The following is a 14,913-nucleotide window of genomic DNA, read 5'->3' as shown; positions in this document are numbered from 1 at the left end:
CAGAGATAATCTTATAGAGACAAATACCTAGAATTACAGGAGAAGGAAGGAAAGTGAGGGAGAAAAGAGAGGGGGAAAGAAAGAGGAGGAGACAAAAGGAAAAAAGAAAAGAGGGGGAGAAAGGAAGGAGGGAGAGAGGGGAGAGGGAAGAAGTTAAAAGAAGGACAGAGGGAGGGAGAGGAGAGGAAGGAAAAGAAGAGAGAAAAGGAGACATATGAAGAAGCAGAAGAAAAGAATAAAAAGAAGAAGAAATCAACTCAATGAAAGAAATAGAAACTTGAACAAAGTCAGACCCAAAGAAAAGAGAAAGTAAGGGGGGAGGAAGACAGAATGAAAAGTGAGAGACAGACAGTACAAGAGATGGAGAGAGAAGCAAGAAAACAGAAAATACAAGAAAATCCTGAGATCAGCAAAGAATTCACTAGAGAGGAGAGAATGCAGGCAAAATATGAGTCCCTGAGAGGGGAGAGCCTCAAGAACAAGACCCACACTGAGCCCCTGCAGCGGACGCCTTCCCAGACTCCCCAGATCACTCTACCAGGGGCTCTGCCCGGACTGACCAACGGACAGCACATCCGCTCACCCTCAAGTCGTATCCTCTTCGTCCTCTCTCTTTCTCTGTCCAGCTGTTTCTAACAGGATTTGTGATGCGTGCATGTGTTTGTGTGGGTGCTTTTTTGTAGTGTGCTGTCTGTCAGTGTGTGTCTGTGGGATCGTTCCATGTATCTATAGGTTTCCATCAGTGGGTGCTCAAGGCTGAGGTGATAAGTATGTGATTGGGAATGTCCATCTATTTTCCAATTGTGTATAGGTACCCGTGTTTGTGTGTCTCTATGCTCAGTCCAATGCTCCGCCTGCTTCCTGCTCCCCGCCTCCCCCCCTTCACCACTTGATACTTCCTGAAAACATGATCCCACAAAGAGAAAATGAAAAAAGCCACCCACAATCCTCTGGGGCAGATACTTCCTCCCCAGTGCCCCCAGACCGTTTGCCCCAAAATTTCTTCATTCCCTCCCCAATAATGTGCTACCTTTTATTGCTACAGCTAGTCAGGATAGGAGGTAAGAGATTGGGGGTGTCCCCCCTTCCTCTACTCAGTTCTGTGCTATGATGAGGGTCTCCCCCCTTCAAGAGAACCAAAACCTTCCCCAGAGCTTCCCTAGCAACAAATGACCATCCACTTGGGGGCCTGGGATTGGCTAGGAAAGGACAAGGTTTTCCAGAGGGACTAGGAGGGCATTTAGAACTTGAGGGTGTCTAGACCAATTCCCTCTCTTTATAGAGGGGAGAAATGAAACCCAGAATAGGGAAGTACCTCAACAAAAGCAGAAGCCAGTTTTCCAGGCTCCCCAGCCCAAGGAGCTCTCTACCACATCATACCATTCGGTATACTCGTATCACCTTGGCCATCCTCACAGAACATCCTGGCAGAGCAGGTGGGGGGCCAGGGATTGGCTAAACTAAGGGCAGTCCCAGTGGCTTTCCAGGATCTGCATGGGGAGCCTCCATTTGATAGAAAAAGCATACTAGAAGCTGGGAAAGCTGGGTTTCAGTTCCAATTCTTAGAAATGCTCTAAGAGCTTGGGCTAGACCTTTCCATGTTTGGACCTTAGTTTCCTCCTTTGAGGGACCTGGACTCAATAGTCTCTAAGATCCTGACTAGCTCAGAAGCCCTGTACGAATATATAATCCTATATCCCTAGACATACATACACAAAGAGCAGACAGAAATACTCAAAGCTAGAGGGGTCCCTGACTCCAGGTCACCCCCAGGCTGAACTCCAAGCCTGGGAATACCTGAGACTACAGTGCCCCAAGGTGTTATCCCAAGTTTATTTCAGCACCTATTGTGAAAGCAAACACACACAGATGGACACATATGCAAGCACAGATGGGCAAACAGTGAAACACAGATGGAAAGCGACCCTCTCCTTCTCCACACCTCCCCCCAACACAGAGAACAGGAAGACACATGGACACACACACACACACACACACACACACACACACACACAGATTTTCATGAGATGTCTCAGCAATGACCTCACAGCAATGAAGTCAGAGTTGGCAAGAACTTCAGAGGGCTTCTCGACCAGCCCTTACTGAAATCATCAGTCCTGGCTATAACCCCTCCAAACATAGAAGTAGCCATATTACTCCTCTGCATGAAGACACCTAGGGACAGAAGGCTCCCTTCCTACTGATGTGGCACACTTTGGGCCAGAAGGAAGAAAGAAGACAAAGGGAAAGAGGGAGGGAGAGAGAGAGAGAGAAGAAGCAAGGAAGGAAGGAAGGAAGGAAGGAAGGAAGGAAGGAAGGAAGGAAGGAGGAAGGAAGGAGGAAGGAAGGAAGGAAGGAAGGAAGGAAGGAAGGAAGGAAGGAAGGAAGGAAGGAAGGAAGGAAGGAAGGAAGGAAGGAAGGAAGGAAGGAAGGAAGGAGAGAGGAAGGGAGAGAGGGAGGGAGGAAGAGAAAAGGGAGGATAGATGTACTTATTTAAGTAACTATGTGCCAGGCAATATGCTAAGCACTTAACAAATATTACCTCATTTGATCTTCACAACAATCCAGGATCATTACCTTTGAGCTAGAAAGGATTGTGGAGGCCATGGAGTCCAATTCCCTCATTTTACATGTGGAAACAAGCAAAGAGGTTTCCAGTGGAGGACCCCAGGGATCCATCTTTTACCTTGCTTAGTTTAGCATTTACATCTGAAATTTGGAGGAAGGTATTGAATGGCATGCTCATCAAATATGCAGCTAACCTCCAACTATGAAGAACATCTAACACGACATGACAAAATCAGTATCCAAAAGATCCAGACAGGTTAAAATGATGCACTGAATCGGATAAGATACCTCTAATGGCGCAGTGGAGAGAGCTCTGGGCCTGGAGTTAGGAAAATCTGATTTCAAATTCAGCCTCAGACACTTACTAGCCACGTGCTCCAGGTCAAGTCACTTCCTATCTGCCTCAGTTTCCTCAGCTGTAAAATAGGGTAATGACAGCACCTACTTCCAAAGTTTTTGTGAGAATGAAATGACATTTTTTGTCATTTAAATATTTAAATTTAATTTAAATTTACCATTTAATTACATTTAAAATTATACAATGATACTATCTTAGAGAAGTGTTGGTCTTAAAATTGGGAATATTTGCTATTATAAATATGAATCATCTCTTCCTTTTACCTAAGATTTTCTCTCTTTCTTCTTTCTTCCCTTTCAAAATATTAGAAGTAATTTCAGATAAAACAAATGAGAATTTCTGTTTAGTAATTATACAACTATAAGGGTAATGATTTATAAAACATCTTATATGAATTATTTAATTTGTTTCACAAAAAAGTTGGCATATTGGTAGCACAATTATTATAGACATGATAATGAAGAAGAGACAAAGGCTTTTAAAAGTCAAATAACTTGATAACAAAGTGACATTTTTGTAAAGTGCTTCACAAATCTTTAGAATGAAATAAAATTTAATAGACTCAAATGTTCTCCACTTGGGCTCAAAAATCAACTCTAATACATTTAATTGGAACACTGATGTGTGGATAGGGAAGGGATCTTCATAGTTGCTCAGTCCAATTCCCTCATTTTACAGATGAGGAAACTGAGGTTCAGGAAGGGGAAGGTCACCCAGACACAAAGGAAAAAGCATTAGAGGCATGGCTTGAGCCAAGGTCCTCTGACCACAGAATTAGAAATCCTTCACAAAAGCAGACTGGAGGAGTGTAGTTAACAACAGAATGTGTGAAAAGCTCTGGGGTGGACTTGACACTCAGCTGCATTAGATGGAGAGCAGGCCATCTAAGAGGAAGTAATAGGGCTACTGTACTCTTCCCAGGGGACCCCCATCTCAACAAATGCTTCCAGCCCAGGCCAGTACCGGACACTTCTCCTTGCTGGTGGGGTTTTCTTTACATCCCTATGGCTGAGCTCCTCGTTCTGCCCTGTGGGGCCACACTAATCCCTCTTCCAACATGGGGGCCTTTCAAAGACAGCACTCATGTCTCTCCCAAAGATTTTCATTCAAGCCAGACCTCTCCAGTGTTTTCAGATGCCATGGCCTCCAATCCCCTCCTGCTGTGGTCAGCCTCCTTTGGGCCCACCGGGGCTTGCCAAGGTCCAGCCAAGATGGGGCAACCGCTGCAGAATGTCCCTGGGAAGGACAATCACCTCCTCACCTGCCCAGAGTCTGTTTAGCTTTACTGACCACAAGTGCCCCTAACTGTGCTGCAGTCCAGCCCGCCTTTCTCTGTCTAACCCAGAGGATTAGGGAATCTGGAGAGCATTCAATTCAACTCAGAAGTAAAGGCTCCCCCCAAAAAGGGAAGTGACCTGCCCAAGATCACACGGCTGATAAGTGGTGGTGGCAGGGACCACACAGGCAACCCTGGGCCCGTTCTGGGTGGAACAGCTTCAGCACAATGGCAGGTTGGAACGAGTCCAGAGGAAGGTGGCCGGGACGGGGAGGGAGCCCGCAATTCCAGAGGGAGACTTCTTGTCTGAATAGCTGGGTATGCTGAGCCCAGAGAAGCAAGGACGGGGTGGGGGAGATAAGATGGCTGCCCTCAAGCCGGGCATGGAGAAGAGAGATCCGGTTTGTACTGGGCTTTAGGAGGCAGCAGAGAAGCGGTGGGTGGAAAAGGAGAAAACTGAAGGCTCAACATGAAGACAAAGTAGATCTGTCGGGGGGTGGGGGAAGGGGAAAGGGTGCCTCATAAGAGGATGACCCCTCCTTCCCCAGCCTTTGAGCAGAGGCTGAACCACATGGCAGGGATATCATCAGGGCAGCCCCAAGGAGGTAGCGCTGGACAAGGGCACCTCCCCCCACAGAACTTCCAGGCTGCCCTCTCCTCCACTGTTCACCATCAGTCCTCAGGACCTACCGATTTCAGTGGGTCTCCTCCCTCTCTGGGGATCATGGAGCTAATGATGGAGAGTCATGTCAAGGCAAGGTAACAAGCATTTATAAAGTGCCTACTGTATGTCAGACATTGTACTAAAACACTATAATACCTCATCTGATAATCACAACAACTTTGGGAGGTAGGTGTTATTGTTACCCCTTTTTACAGCTAAGGAAATTGAGGCAGAAGGAAGGGAAGTAACTAGCTTGTCACACCGCTAGTAAGTATCTGAGGCTAAATTTGAATTCAGGTCTTCCTGACTCCAGGCTCAGCGCTCTTACCTTAAAGAATTCCTTCATCTACATCCCTTGGTGACTCCCTAGCGAGCCTGTGCCTTCCTTCAAGTTCTTTTCAGCTGCTGAATGCCTCCGTCACCTTTAAAGTCCAACTATTTGTGGCACCTTCTCCATGAAACCCCTTTCCCCCAGCTCTAAACCTCAGAAGTCTTTAGTTTGCATACCTGTGCTGCACTTACCTAATACAACAGTGGGTAATGTCGTTATCTGTGTTTCTGTCTAATTCTCCTGCCAGTCCTCAAGGTCTATAAAAACAGGTGGCAGCCAGGCAGCGCAGTGGATAGAACACCAGCCCTGAAGTCAGGAGGACCCAAGTTCAAATTTGGACTCAGACACTTAATACTTCCTAGCTGTGTGAGCCTGGGCAAGTCACTTAACCCTAATTGCCTCAGGGGAAAAATTGTTCATAAATGTAAAAAATAAATAAATATATATATGAATGTATGTATGTATATTCTTTGGCCCTCATCTCTTTCTGAATCTGAATCTTTTCTCTTTGTTTCTTTTTTTCTCTGTCTCTCTCACTCCCAGAGTCAACAAGCATTATTAAGCTCTGGTCTAAACGTGAGGAATAAGAACACTGCTTATATATAATATATAATAATAAGTCTCTATAAGGGACTAAGCCTGATCTAACCTTTCTTCTCCCCCAGTATGGGACTCTGCAAACAGTAGGTGCTTCATTAATGCTTATAAATTGAATTGTCATAGTCTAATTTAATCTATTTCTCTCTCCATGTCTTTTCCTTACTATAAGCCAGAGACTGAGTCTCATCTAAACATCTCCTTTATATCAAGGAGAGAGCTCAGCTCTTATACTCTTCTTTATGTGATCCAAACTTCATTTCTTTTCCACTGCTCTGGAAGCCAGATAGTCCAGTAGCCTGGGGTCAGGAGGACCTGAGTTAAGTTTGGCATCAGACCCTTATTAGCGGTGTGACCCATCTGCCTCATTTGAAAAATGGGGACAATAATAACATCTACTTCCCAGTTGTTGAGGATCAAATGAGATCATATTTGTAAAGCACTTAGCAACGTGTCCGCCATAGAATAAGCACTATATAAATGTGTAGTCATCATTCTTATTAGTTCTGCACGGGGAGCCAAGGAGAACAAACCTCCTCCTTCTGAAGACCATTCCCTCAAAAAACTGCATTTGTGACTCTCACCTATTCAATATCAATCCGTGTTTCTGTCTTCTTGACATCTCTCATTTTTGTCCCTTTTCCCTGCCTCTGACAGCTGCCGCCCAGTACTCTCTCATCTCTTCACAGCAGGGCTGCTGCAATAACTCTCCTGTCAGAGAGCAACCCCTGGTCTCGATCCTCCCCACTCCACCCAGCCTCGGCTCATAAGCCAAGGAGATTTTCCTAAAGGCACATTAGACCATGTCAGCCTTTACTCACTAAACTGTAGTAGTCCCCTATCATCTCCAAGTGTCCACAGTCCTCACCTCATCCCTTCCCATACCTTGCTCCCCCTCCAGGAACTCTGGGCTCTCTTGCTGCTCCCCCCCAAAGGACATTCACTCCCTGGACACTTCATCTGCACCAGCCCGCAGCCTGGAGCACGCCTCCTCCCTACGGCTCCTTCCAAGCTTCTCAGACTTCTGCGAGACTCACCCAAAAAGCTGACTTTCTTCCAAGCTTTCTACCAGGGCCCTCTTCCTCTCCTCCAGTGCCCTCCTTCACTTACTCTATAGAGTGGGTCCATTTATTATTTACAGATTGTCTTGTCCATTAGATTGTGAGCTGCTCGAGGACAAGGGTTAGGCTTTTTTCTTTCTTTTTATTCTTCACGTTTAGACCAGAACTTAATATGCTTGTTGACTCTGAGAGTGAAAGAGGCAGAGAAAAAAAGAAACAGAAAATATTCAGAGTCAGAAAAAGATAAGGGCCAAAGAAAGACAGATAACAACAGATGAAGTTAAAAAGAAGCAAAGAGTGAAAGAAAGATGCAGGAAAACAGAAGAGAATAAAAAAAAAAGAGGAAACAAGAGAGAAAAAAAGAGACAAAGAATATGGGTGACAGAAGCAGATATACACAGAAGAAAGAGGGATGGGGGAGGGAGGGGAGAGAGAGAGAGAGAGAGAGAGAGAGAGAGAGAATCAAGAGACAGGGATCGAGAGAAGGAAGAGGGGAAGAAAGGCAAGGGGTGAAAGAAATAAAGGACCGGAGAAAGAGAGACGGGGCGGAAGGAAAGAGACAGAAACAGAGACTTGAGAGAAACAGAGAGAACCTCTGGTAGGGAAGAGAGACAGACTGAGAAAGGCAGAGACAGAGAGAGAAAGAGGAAAGAAGAGAAAAACAAAGACAGAAAGAGACAGAAAGGCAGAGAAAGAGAGAGCTCCTATGTTGTCTTTGTTCCTGTGTCTCAAGAACTGGTTCTGCACTCTATGCAGTAGCTACATCCCTGCCCCATTGCCCATCCTGGCATCTCCCACCCTCAATCAGGAACCTAGCTTTGGATCCAGGCTCCAGCTGCTGTCTGTCATTCTTACCCATCTAACACCTCACTCCCGGTTTAGATTAAGGAGGGGGAGACTTGGGGACACTGAAGTAGCCCTGGAGAGATCCTGTTTTCCTTGTTTCAACCTTCCCTTTGACCCAAATCAGAGAAATTCCAAACACTTGGAGACCATGGCTCAGTCAGAAAGTATTGTCCCTCCTCCCTCCTCTCCCCACATTCCTAAGTCCTCAGAGACCAGCTGCAGTCCTGTCTCTTCCAGGCAATCCCCCCAGAACCAAAACACAAAAATCACCCCTTTCTTAAAGCTCCTATGTGGTCTGGCTTTTGATTTTTGAGTCCTTTCTGTTTGTCTATTCCCTGGGTGTTAGTCCTGTCTCTTCAGACAGGTTAGAAAGTACCCCCAAAGCCAGGGTGGATCTCCTCCCATCTATGATGGACCCTATGATAGGGTTCCCTTATGGGGAATTGAGGAGGGGAGGGCGAACAGAATCTTGCAGTTGGATAGGAAAGCGTCAGACCAGAGATCTGCCACTAGAGGGAGGCATGGAACTAAAGTCAGGACTGGATCTTTCTTCCAAAACTGGATCCCAGCTCTGGAAGTCAATCAATAAGCATTTATTGAGCACTGACTGTATGCAGAGCATTTTGCTAAGTACTGGGATTACGAATAGGTAAAAACAATGTCTCTATCCACAAGAAGCTGGGATCTAAGGGAGGGACAACATCAAAATATATGTACCTAAATAAAAGATATATAACTAGAGGTAATCTTTCTGAGAAAGGGGATTTCAAACTGAGTCTTGGAGAAAGCCAGGAATAGGGGAATCTAATGCCCTACACAGCCTCCAATCCTGCACTTCCACGATTCCCTCTGCCAGGCCTTAGCTGTGACTCTGATCCAGGTACCAATACCATCCACTCCCTCCATCCCCCACCAATTCGGTCCACTCTCAGGTCAGCCTTGTCCCATCTCCCTGCCCAGAGTCTCTTGTAGCTTCCCCTCCTCTCCACACTCATGGACCTCATCCCCAAGATGGAAGTCTCCTCCCTGACCTCTCTACTTCTAGCTTCTGACTTCTAGACAAGGAGAAAACTCAAATGAGAGAGAGAGAGAGAGAGAGAGAGAGACAGGAATAGCAGAAGAGATGGAAAGAAATGGGGAAGGGAATGGAGGAAGAGATGGACAATGGAGAGAGGGAAAGACAGACAGACAGGGAGAAATGAAGAGACCTGGGGAGGAATGTAGAAAAAGAGAAAGCTACAAAAAAGAGGGGAAAAGAGAAACAGAAGAATGAAGAGATGGAAATAGAGACAGATACAAAAGGGAGAGATTAAGAGACTGAGAAAAAAGATGAGAAAACACAGAAGACCTGACTCTTCCGCTTATTAGCTGTGTGACACTAGGCAACCTGAGTGGGTTTCCTCATTTGTAAAATGGGAAAATTTTTGTGAGGATGAAATTAGCCAGTGTATGTGGAAGCACTTTAACTGTGAACACAGCTTTCTAAAAAAGAACTTGACAGTAAGTCTGCAGAGGAAAGCTTGGATTTCTCTAAGCCGTTTATTTTGTTTTTCTCATCTGTCTTTCTTTTCTTTTGTTAAAATTAAATGGTTTAACTAATATGTAAATATGTTTAAAATGCTTTTACATATATAATCTATATCAGATTGCTCGCTGTCTTGGGGAGGGAGTAAAAAAATTAGAACTCAAAATCTTATAAAAATGAATGTTGATGTGATAGATTTGGCTCTTTTTAACAATGTAGTGATTCAAGGCAATTCCAAAAGATTTGGGATGGAAAATGCCAATCCCATCCAGAGAGAGAACCATGGAGACTCAACACAGATCGAAGCATTGTATTTTCATCTTTTTGTTTTTTTCTTTCTCGTTTTTTTTCTTTTGATCTGATTTTTCTTGCACAATATGACAAATATAAAAATATGTTTAAAATGCACATATTTAACTTATCAAATTGCTTGCTTGGGAGGGGGGAGGTAAAAGAAGGAGAAAAATTTAGAACACTATTTACAAAAATGAATGTTGAAAATGATCTTTATGTGTAATTAAAAATAAAATATTATTTAAAAAATTTTAAGTAATTAAGATGTTTGTGAAAAATGAAATGTTGAGAATCAAGTCAGCTACCTAAAGTTGTTTACTAACCATTTCTAGTTAATTTCAACAAATAAACCATTATAACTTTTAAAAAATAGGAAGAGAGAAACACAGAAAATCACACAAAAAATGAAAGAAAGCTACTAGAACAGACACAGAAAAAGAAAAAACCTGAGGCAAACATTTGTTCCTTTCTCTCCATCTCCAGCTGATTGATCCCATGGCTCCTGCCTACCCCTGAGAGATTTCTAACATCCTCTCTTTTTCTAGACTCCTGTGCATAGGGGCCATGAACACTGTCCACAGCCCACTTCTAACCACATCCATCCCCTGTTTAGAACCTATTTTGGCTCACCACTACCCACAAACAGACTGCAAAAGGAAATATTAACATAAGGCAAAGACTGGCCTGCCCCATCAGCCTGAGGAAGCAGTTCTTCTAGGTTTCTATTGGTCACACAACCCTGGCGTTTAAAAAAATCAGTCATACTGCCATTGGGCCCACTTTTTCAATATCAATGGGTACTTTGGAGCATGAGCTGTAAATCAGAAGAGGAGTCCTCTAGTCTACATGCATGAAAGCCTCTCCACCTCTTACCAACAAATGGTCCTTCAGGCTTTTCTTCACCTTTGATTTCTAACTCTTGTATCCCATTGAGCCCCTACCTCTGCATTTCTCCACATCCATCACTCCTACTTCTCCCTCCCACCCCTGAGACCAGGCAGACCAAGTCTGAGCTGCCCCGTGGAGGCTACTTCCAATCATTAAGGACAGATATGACATCTCCCCCCCTTCTCCGGTTTACATCTCCCCAGTTTTCTCAGTAAACCTTCACGAGGGAGGGTCTCCAGACTCTTCGCCATCCTGGCTGCCCTCCCTCCTCTGGATGTTCTTCAGCTTCCCACTGACCTTCCAGAACTGAAGGCAATAGTGCAGAAGCATTCTGGGGCAGAGGACACCAGGTTCAGCCCCTGCCTAATCCTGGATTTCTGCTCGATAGAACCTGACATCATTTGGACTTTCTTGGTTGTTGACTTAACGCCCCCAGATCATTGTCACAACTGCTGTCCAGCCAAGCTTTCCCACCTATGCTGGTGAGGCTCGTTATTTTAAACCAAATATAAGACTTTCTGGTATTACTCTTCAATTTCCTCTTATTCATACATCCTATCCAGTCAAGATTGGGGGGTCTTGACGCTTTCATTCAAAGTATCCCTTCCTGCCACTGAGTCAACTGCAAATTTGTTTCAGCCCTGTCTTCCTGTATCTTCCTGTATCATCCATGTCTTCCTCAAACTGAAAATAAAAATGTTCGACAATCCAGAGCCAGGCCCAGATCCATGGGCACTCCCCTGGAGACCTCCTGCCAGCTAGTAACCAGGTCCCTAATGACTAGTCTTGGGTCCAGTCACTCACCCAATAAGGAATCCCTCCACAAATCTAGCCTCCATCTCTTTGTCTTTCCACAAGGAGAGTAGGGAGAGTTTGTCAAATGTTTGCTAATATCTAGGTAAATTATATCAATCACACCACCATTCTGAGCTATCAGCTCAGTGACCCTGTCCTAAAGCTAATGAGACTCATCCAAAGTGACCCATTTTTTAAGAAAAACCAGATTACGTAAGTCAAGGCTGCCCAGCTTCTCTTTCCAGCCAGACGGGATCCTTCTCTCCAGCTGGAGGGCTCCAGGCCTGCCTACAATTTTCCTGCCTTGAATTTTTGTTCCCCACTTCCTCTCTGCCAAGAGTATTATCCCACCTCTATTTTTACCTACTGAAATCTTCTGTTGTCCAAATTTCATAGTCTAAATTCAAGTCTTGCCTCTTTCAGGAAACTCTCTCTCCCTAGAATTGACCTGAGTCCCCAGAGTCCTAAGCCACCATATCTTCCTCACGGTCCAAAAGCTTATCCAAGGCAGGGACCAGGTCTCCCCTTCCAAGAGCCCCAAGGCCAGAGTTATGTCCCCCGCCAGTCCCCCGCTCTCCCTCTTACCTCATCTGAGACTTGCACGGGCTGGTCCGAGGTGGGATGGAGGGGGCCCTGCCTTCCACCTGGTGTCGTTTGGCGGGTAGTGGAGGCAGCTTGGGGTCCCTCAATGAGCCAGGTTCCAGAGGAGCGAAGGGGTAAGGAGGTTGGCAACTCCTTCGCGGAGGGATCGGTGGGGCAAAAGCCGAAGAAGGAACTAAGGTGGGAGTCGACACTAGAGTTGGGACTGAGACTGAAGCTGAGGCTGGTGCTGAAACTAGTGCTGGCACAGGGGCCGCTTCTGGGGCCATGGCCGGATCGGGCAAGGCTGGGGCTAGGGCTGGAGAAGAGCGAAAGACGTGGCGCTTAGCGGGCACGGGCCGAGGCAGCCCCCGAGGGGCAGGGGCAGGGACGGGCCCCCGGGGCTCCTCAGGGGCCGAGACATAGGCCCGCTGGAGGCCCGACAGGATCCTTCGGCGATGTCCGGGCATTGTGACGCCCATGTGGAGGAGCTGTCCATCGCTTAGGCTCTGGCAGTCTGCTGCCCACACCAGTCCGTACTGCTCAAAGTGCCCGGCATACTGCTCCAGATGCAACGCCCGCAGCCACTCCGTCACAGGCAGCGCATCCCCCAGCTCCTCCGCCATGGTCTGGGGGGGCAGCAGGGCAGCTCTTCTGGAACCTCAGCTCATCCCTGCCTGCACCTGGAACCAGACACATGCAGAGATAGAAGCCAGAACCAGGTCAGAAATAGGGGTGATACTCTCACAGGAGGGGAAGCCCCAGATTGACTAAGGGTAGGGGGAATGGCACCGAATAATTAGGCAGAGATACCAAAAAAGAAGAAATTCTAATCACCTTGTGGTTCTTTGCAGAAGGTGAGAACCATGAGACTTTTTTTTTTTTAATAAATTTTAATAATAAATAAATAAATAATATGAATTTAACAATTTTTAAATAAAATGGAAGTCTGCTGATCTTTTTTCCTTCTTTAAAAAATTATTTTTATTATAAGGGATAGCTCTCTGGGAAGGGAGAAAAAGAGGAATACAGTGGGAAATGAAAATAAAAGATAACATTTAAATTTAGTTTCTAAAAAAAAAGGAGGCAGAGACAAAGACTGTGCAAGACAAGGAAGAAGAAAAACTGAAGGAGAAAAAGTGTGAAGGGAGGAATGTGAAAAGTGAGAGAGGGAAGATTATGCAGGATCAGGCAATCAAAAGCTCCTTGCCTGGAAGGTCCCCTCCCAGGAGCTGCTGTCCACCTTCTGCCAACCCCTTCTTCCAACATGTGCAGATCCTACCTCCCACAGCAGCACCTCCCTCCCATTCCCAGAGGCCACTCCAGCCCCGCTTACCTGGCTGCTGGGGCTGGTGGGATGCTTCCTGAGGCAGGGATTATGCAAGGGGGTTCCCCATGGCCTCGGAGGCAGGTCATGCAGGGCAGAGGCGGAAGGAAGAAGGCTTTTGAGCCCAATGTTAGTAGGGCAGTGGAATGGCCCTGGAAGAGGATGGGTGATGAGGCAAGGTCTGGTACTGGAGCTGGAGGAGAAATGGAGAGAAATCAGAAGGGAGCTCAGACTAGGGACTGGCGAGAGTCAGCAGAGAAAGCTGTCAGACACCGAGAGTCCAAGAAGTCCCAAGAGACCCACAGAACTTAACCACAAGCCCTGAGCAGCCAGACCTAGTGAGAGATCCCTTCTAAACCTGCCAGTCCCGTGGTCCCTGGGGCACCCTCCAAACATCTGAAACATTACTCTTCTCTTGTGGCACCAACTGGAGACCCTGCCCCTTCCTGGAGGCCCTCTGGCTGATGCCCCAAGCTGAGCCCGGCCTTCCACATGGGACCAGAGGGGGTGGCTCCCATCCCTTCCTCTCTGGTCCAGCCATTACACCTTACCAGGAAGGCTTTTCCAGCTTAACCGTATCTCTGGTTGAACTGTGCTCTATCCTACCTATCCTATTATTGGTTTTGGGGTTTCTGACTCAGGCAAAAGAATTCATAGTTACTTCTAGCTACTGCTCAGTCACCAGCTACCTCAGAGAGGGAATTTAGAGTCAGGAGACAATGTTAAAGTCTGGCACTGGATCCTATTAGCCGATGAACTTGGGTAAGTCTTTCCCTTTCTCTGGGCCTCAGTTTCCCTCATTAGTAAAATGAGTAGTAAAAAAGCTCTTTGTAAGCTTTAAATCATGACAAGAAGTGTTCTTTATTTCACTATTTTATTATTTTTATTTTACTTCATTTTGCTATTCACTTTTACTACATTACTATTTTTACTATTAATTTTACTACTTTTTCTTCATTTTATTATTAATAAAAAATACTAATTATATGTTATAGAGGCATCTGGGTGGTGCAGTGGCTAGAGTACCAGACCCAAGTTCAGATTCTGCTTCGAATATTCACTAACTATGTGACCATGGGCAAACTGCTTAACACATATGCCTCAATGGGACTAATAATAACCCCTTCCTCCCAGGTTATTGGGAGAATGAAGTAAGGAAAAAATATGTATGAAGCTCTTTGCAAATCGTAAAGTGCTCTATTAGCATTATCTCAGGCATTTAAAGTCATTCTGCTACTCTCATCATCCCAAAGGCAAAGACAGATCAAAACGCATTTAATAAACGCCTGCTAAGTGCCAGGCACTGTGCTAAGTGGAAGGGATACAAAGGTGCTCTGGTGAGGGAAACAAAGGAGAGAGATAAAGATAAACTGGAGAAAACCAAGAGGACACTGAAGGTGATCATCCCAAACATCACCCAAAGCTCTAGCGTTCCACCGGGTCAGGCAGGCGATGTATCTATTGCCATTTTATAGGGGAGGACATGAAGGGCTTGCCCCTCATCACATCTAGGGAGGGCCAAAATGCAAAACCAGTTTTTCCCGAGTCCAAGCCCATTATGCCATTATCTCTGCCATAGCGAGACCCAGCTGCCATTCACACCTCTCCTTCATCTCCCACCTCCGAACATTTGCACTGTGTCCCATGCCTGAAAGATTCCCCCTCCTTGCCTCTGACTCCCAGCTCCCAGCTCATCTGGCTTCCGTTAAGACCAGCGGGATGACTTCTCCATCTCCATCTGGGATTACCTTCCATTTTCACAGGGGATCTTTCAGTTACATAGTTATTTACATAGTCTCCCCTT

At 45.8% G+C, this 14,913-nt stretch overlaps 1 protein-coding gene across 4 annotated transcripts in view; it reads right to left on the bottom strand.

The window, feature by feature from the left end:
* Positions 1-14,913, bottom strand: part of ARAP1 (ArfGAP with RhoGAP domain, ankyrin repeat and PH domain 1) — a 109,628-nt gene that overhangs the window by 60,280 nt on the left and 34,435 nt on the right. For 3 of the 4 annotated variants that reach the window (XM_031961499.1, XM_031961498.1, XM_031961500.1), the window contains exons 2-3: positions 13,119-13,302; positions 11,789-12,465 (exon numbers count right to left, since the gene is read on the bottom strand). In XM_031961499.1, the coding sequence (XP_031817359.1) occupies positions 11,789-12,408 (620 nt within the window). In that variant the 5' untranslated portion in view covers positions 12,409-12,465; positions 13,119-13,302. Of the gene's footprint in view, positions 1-583; positions 858-11,788; positions 12,466-13,118; positions 13,303-14,913 lie in introns of those variants that run through there. The other variant, XM_031961501.1, reaches the window with a different exon arrangement.

Source organism: Sarcophilus harrisii, chromosome 3, assembly GCF_902635505.1.
Source record: "Sarcophilus harrisii chromosome 3, mSarHar1.11, whole genome shotgun sequence".
Taxonomy (NCBI): domain Eukaryota; kingdom Metazoa; phylum Chordata; class Mammalia; order Dasyuromorphia; family Dasyuridae; genus Sarcophilus; species Sarcophilus harrisii.
This window is presented reverse-complemented; position numbering and strand designations above follow the sequence as displayed.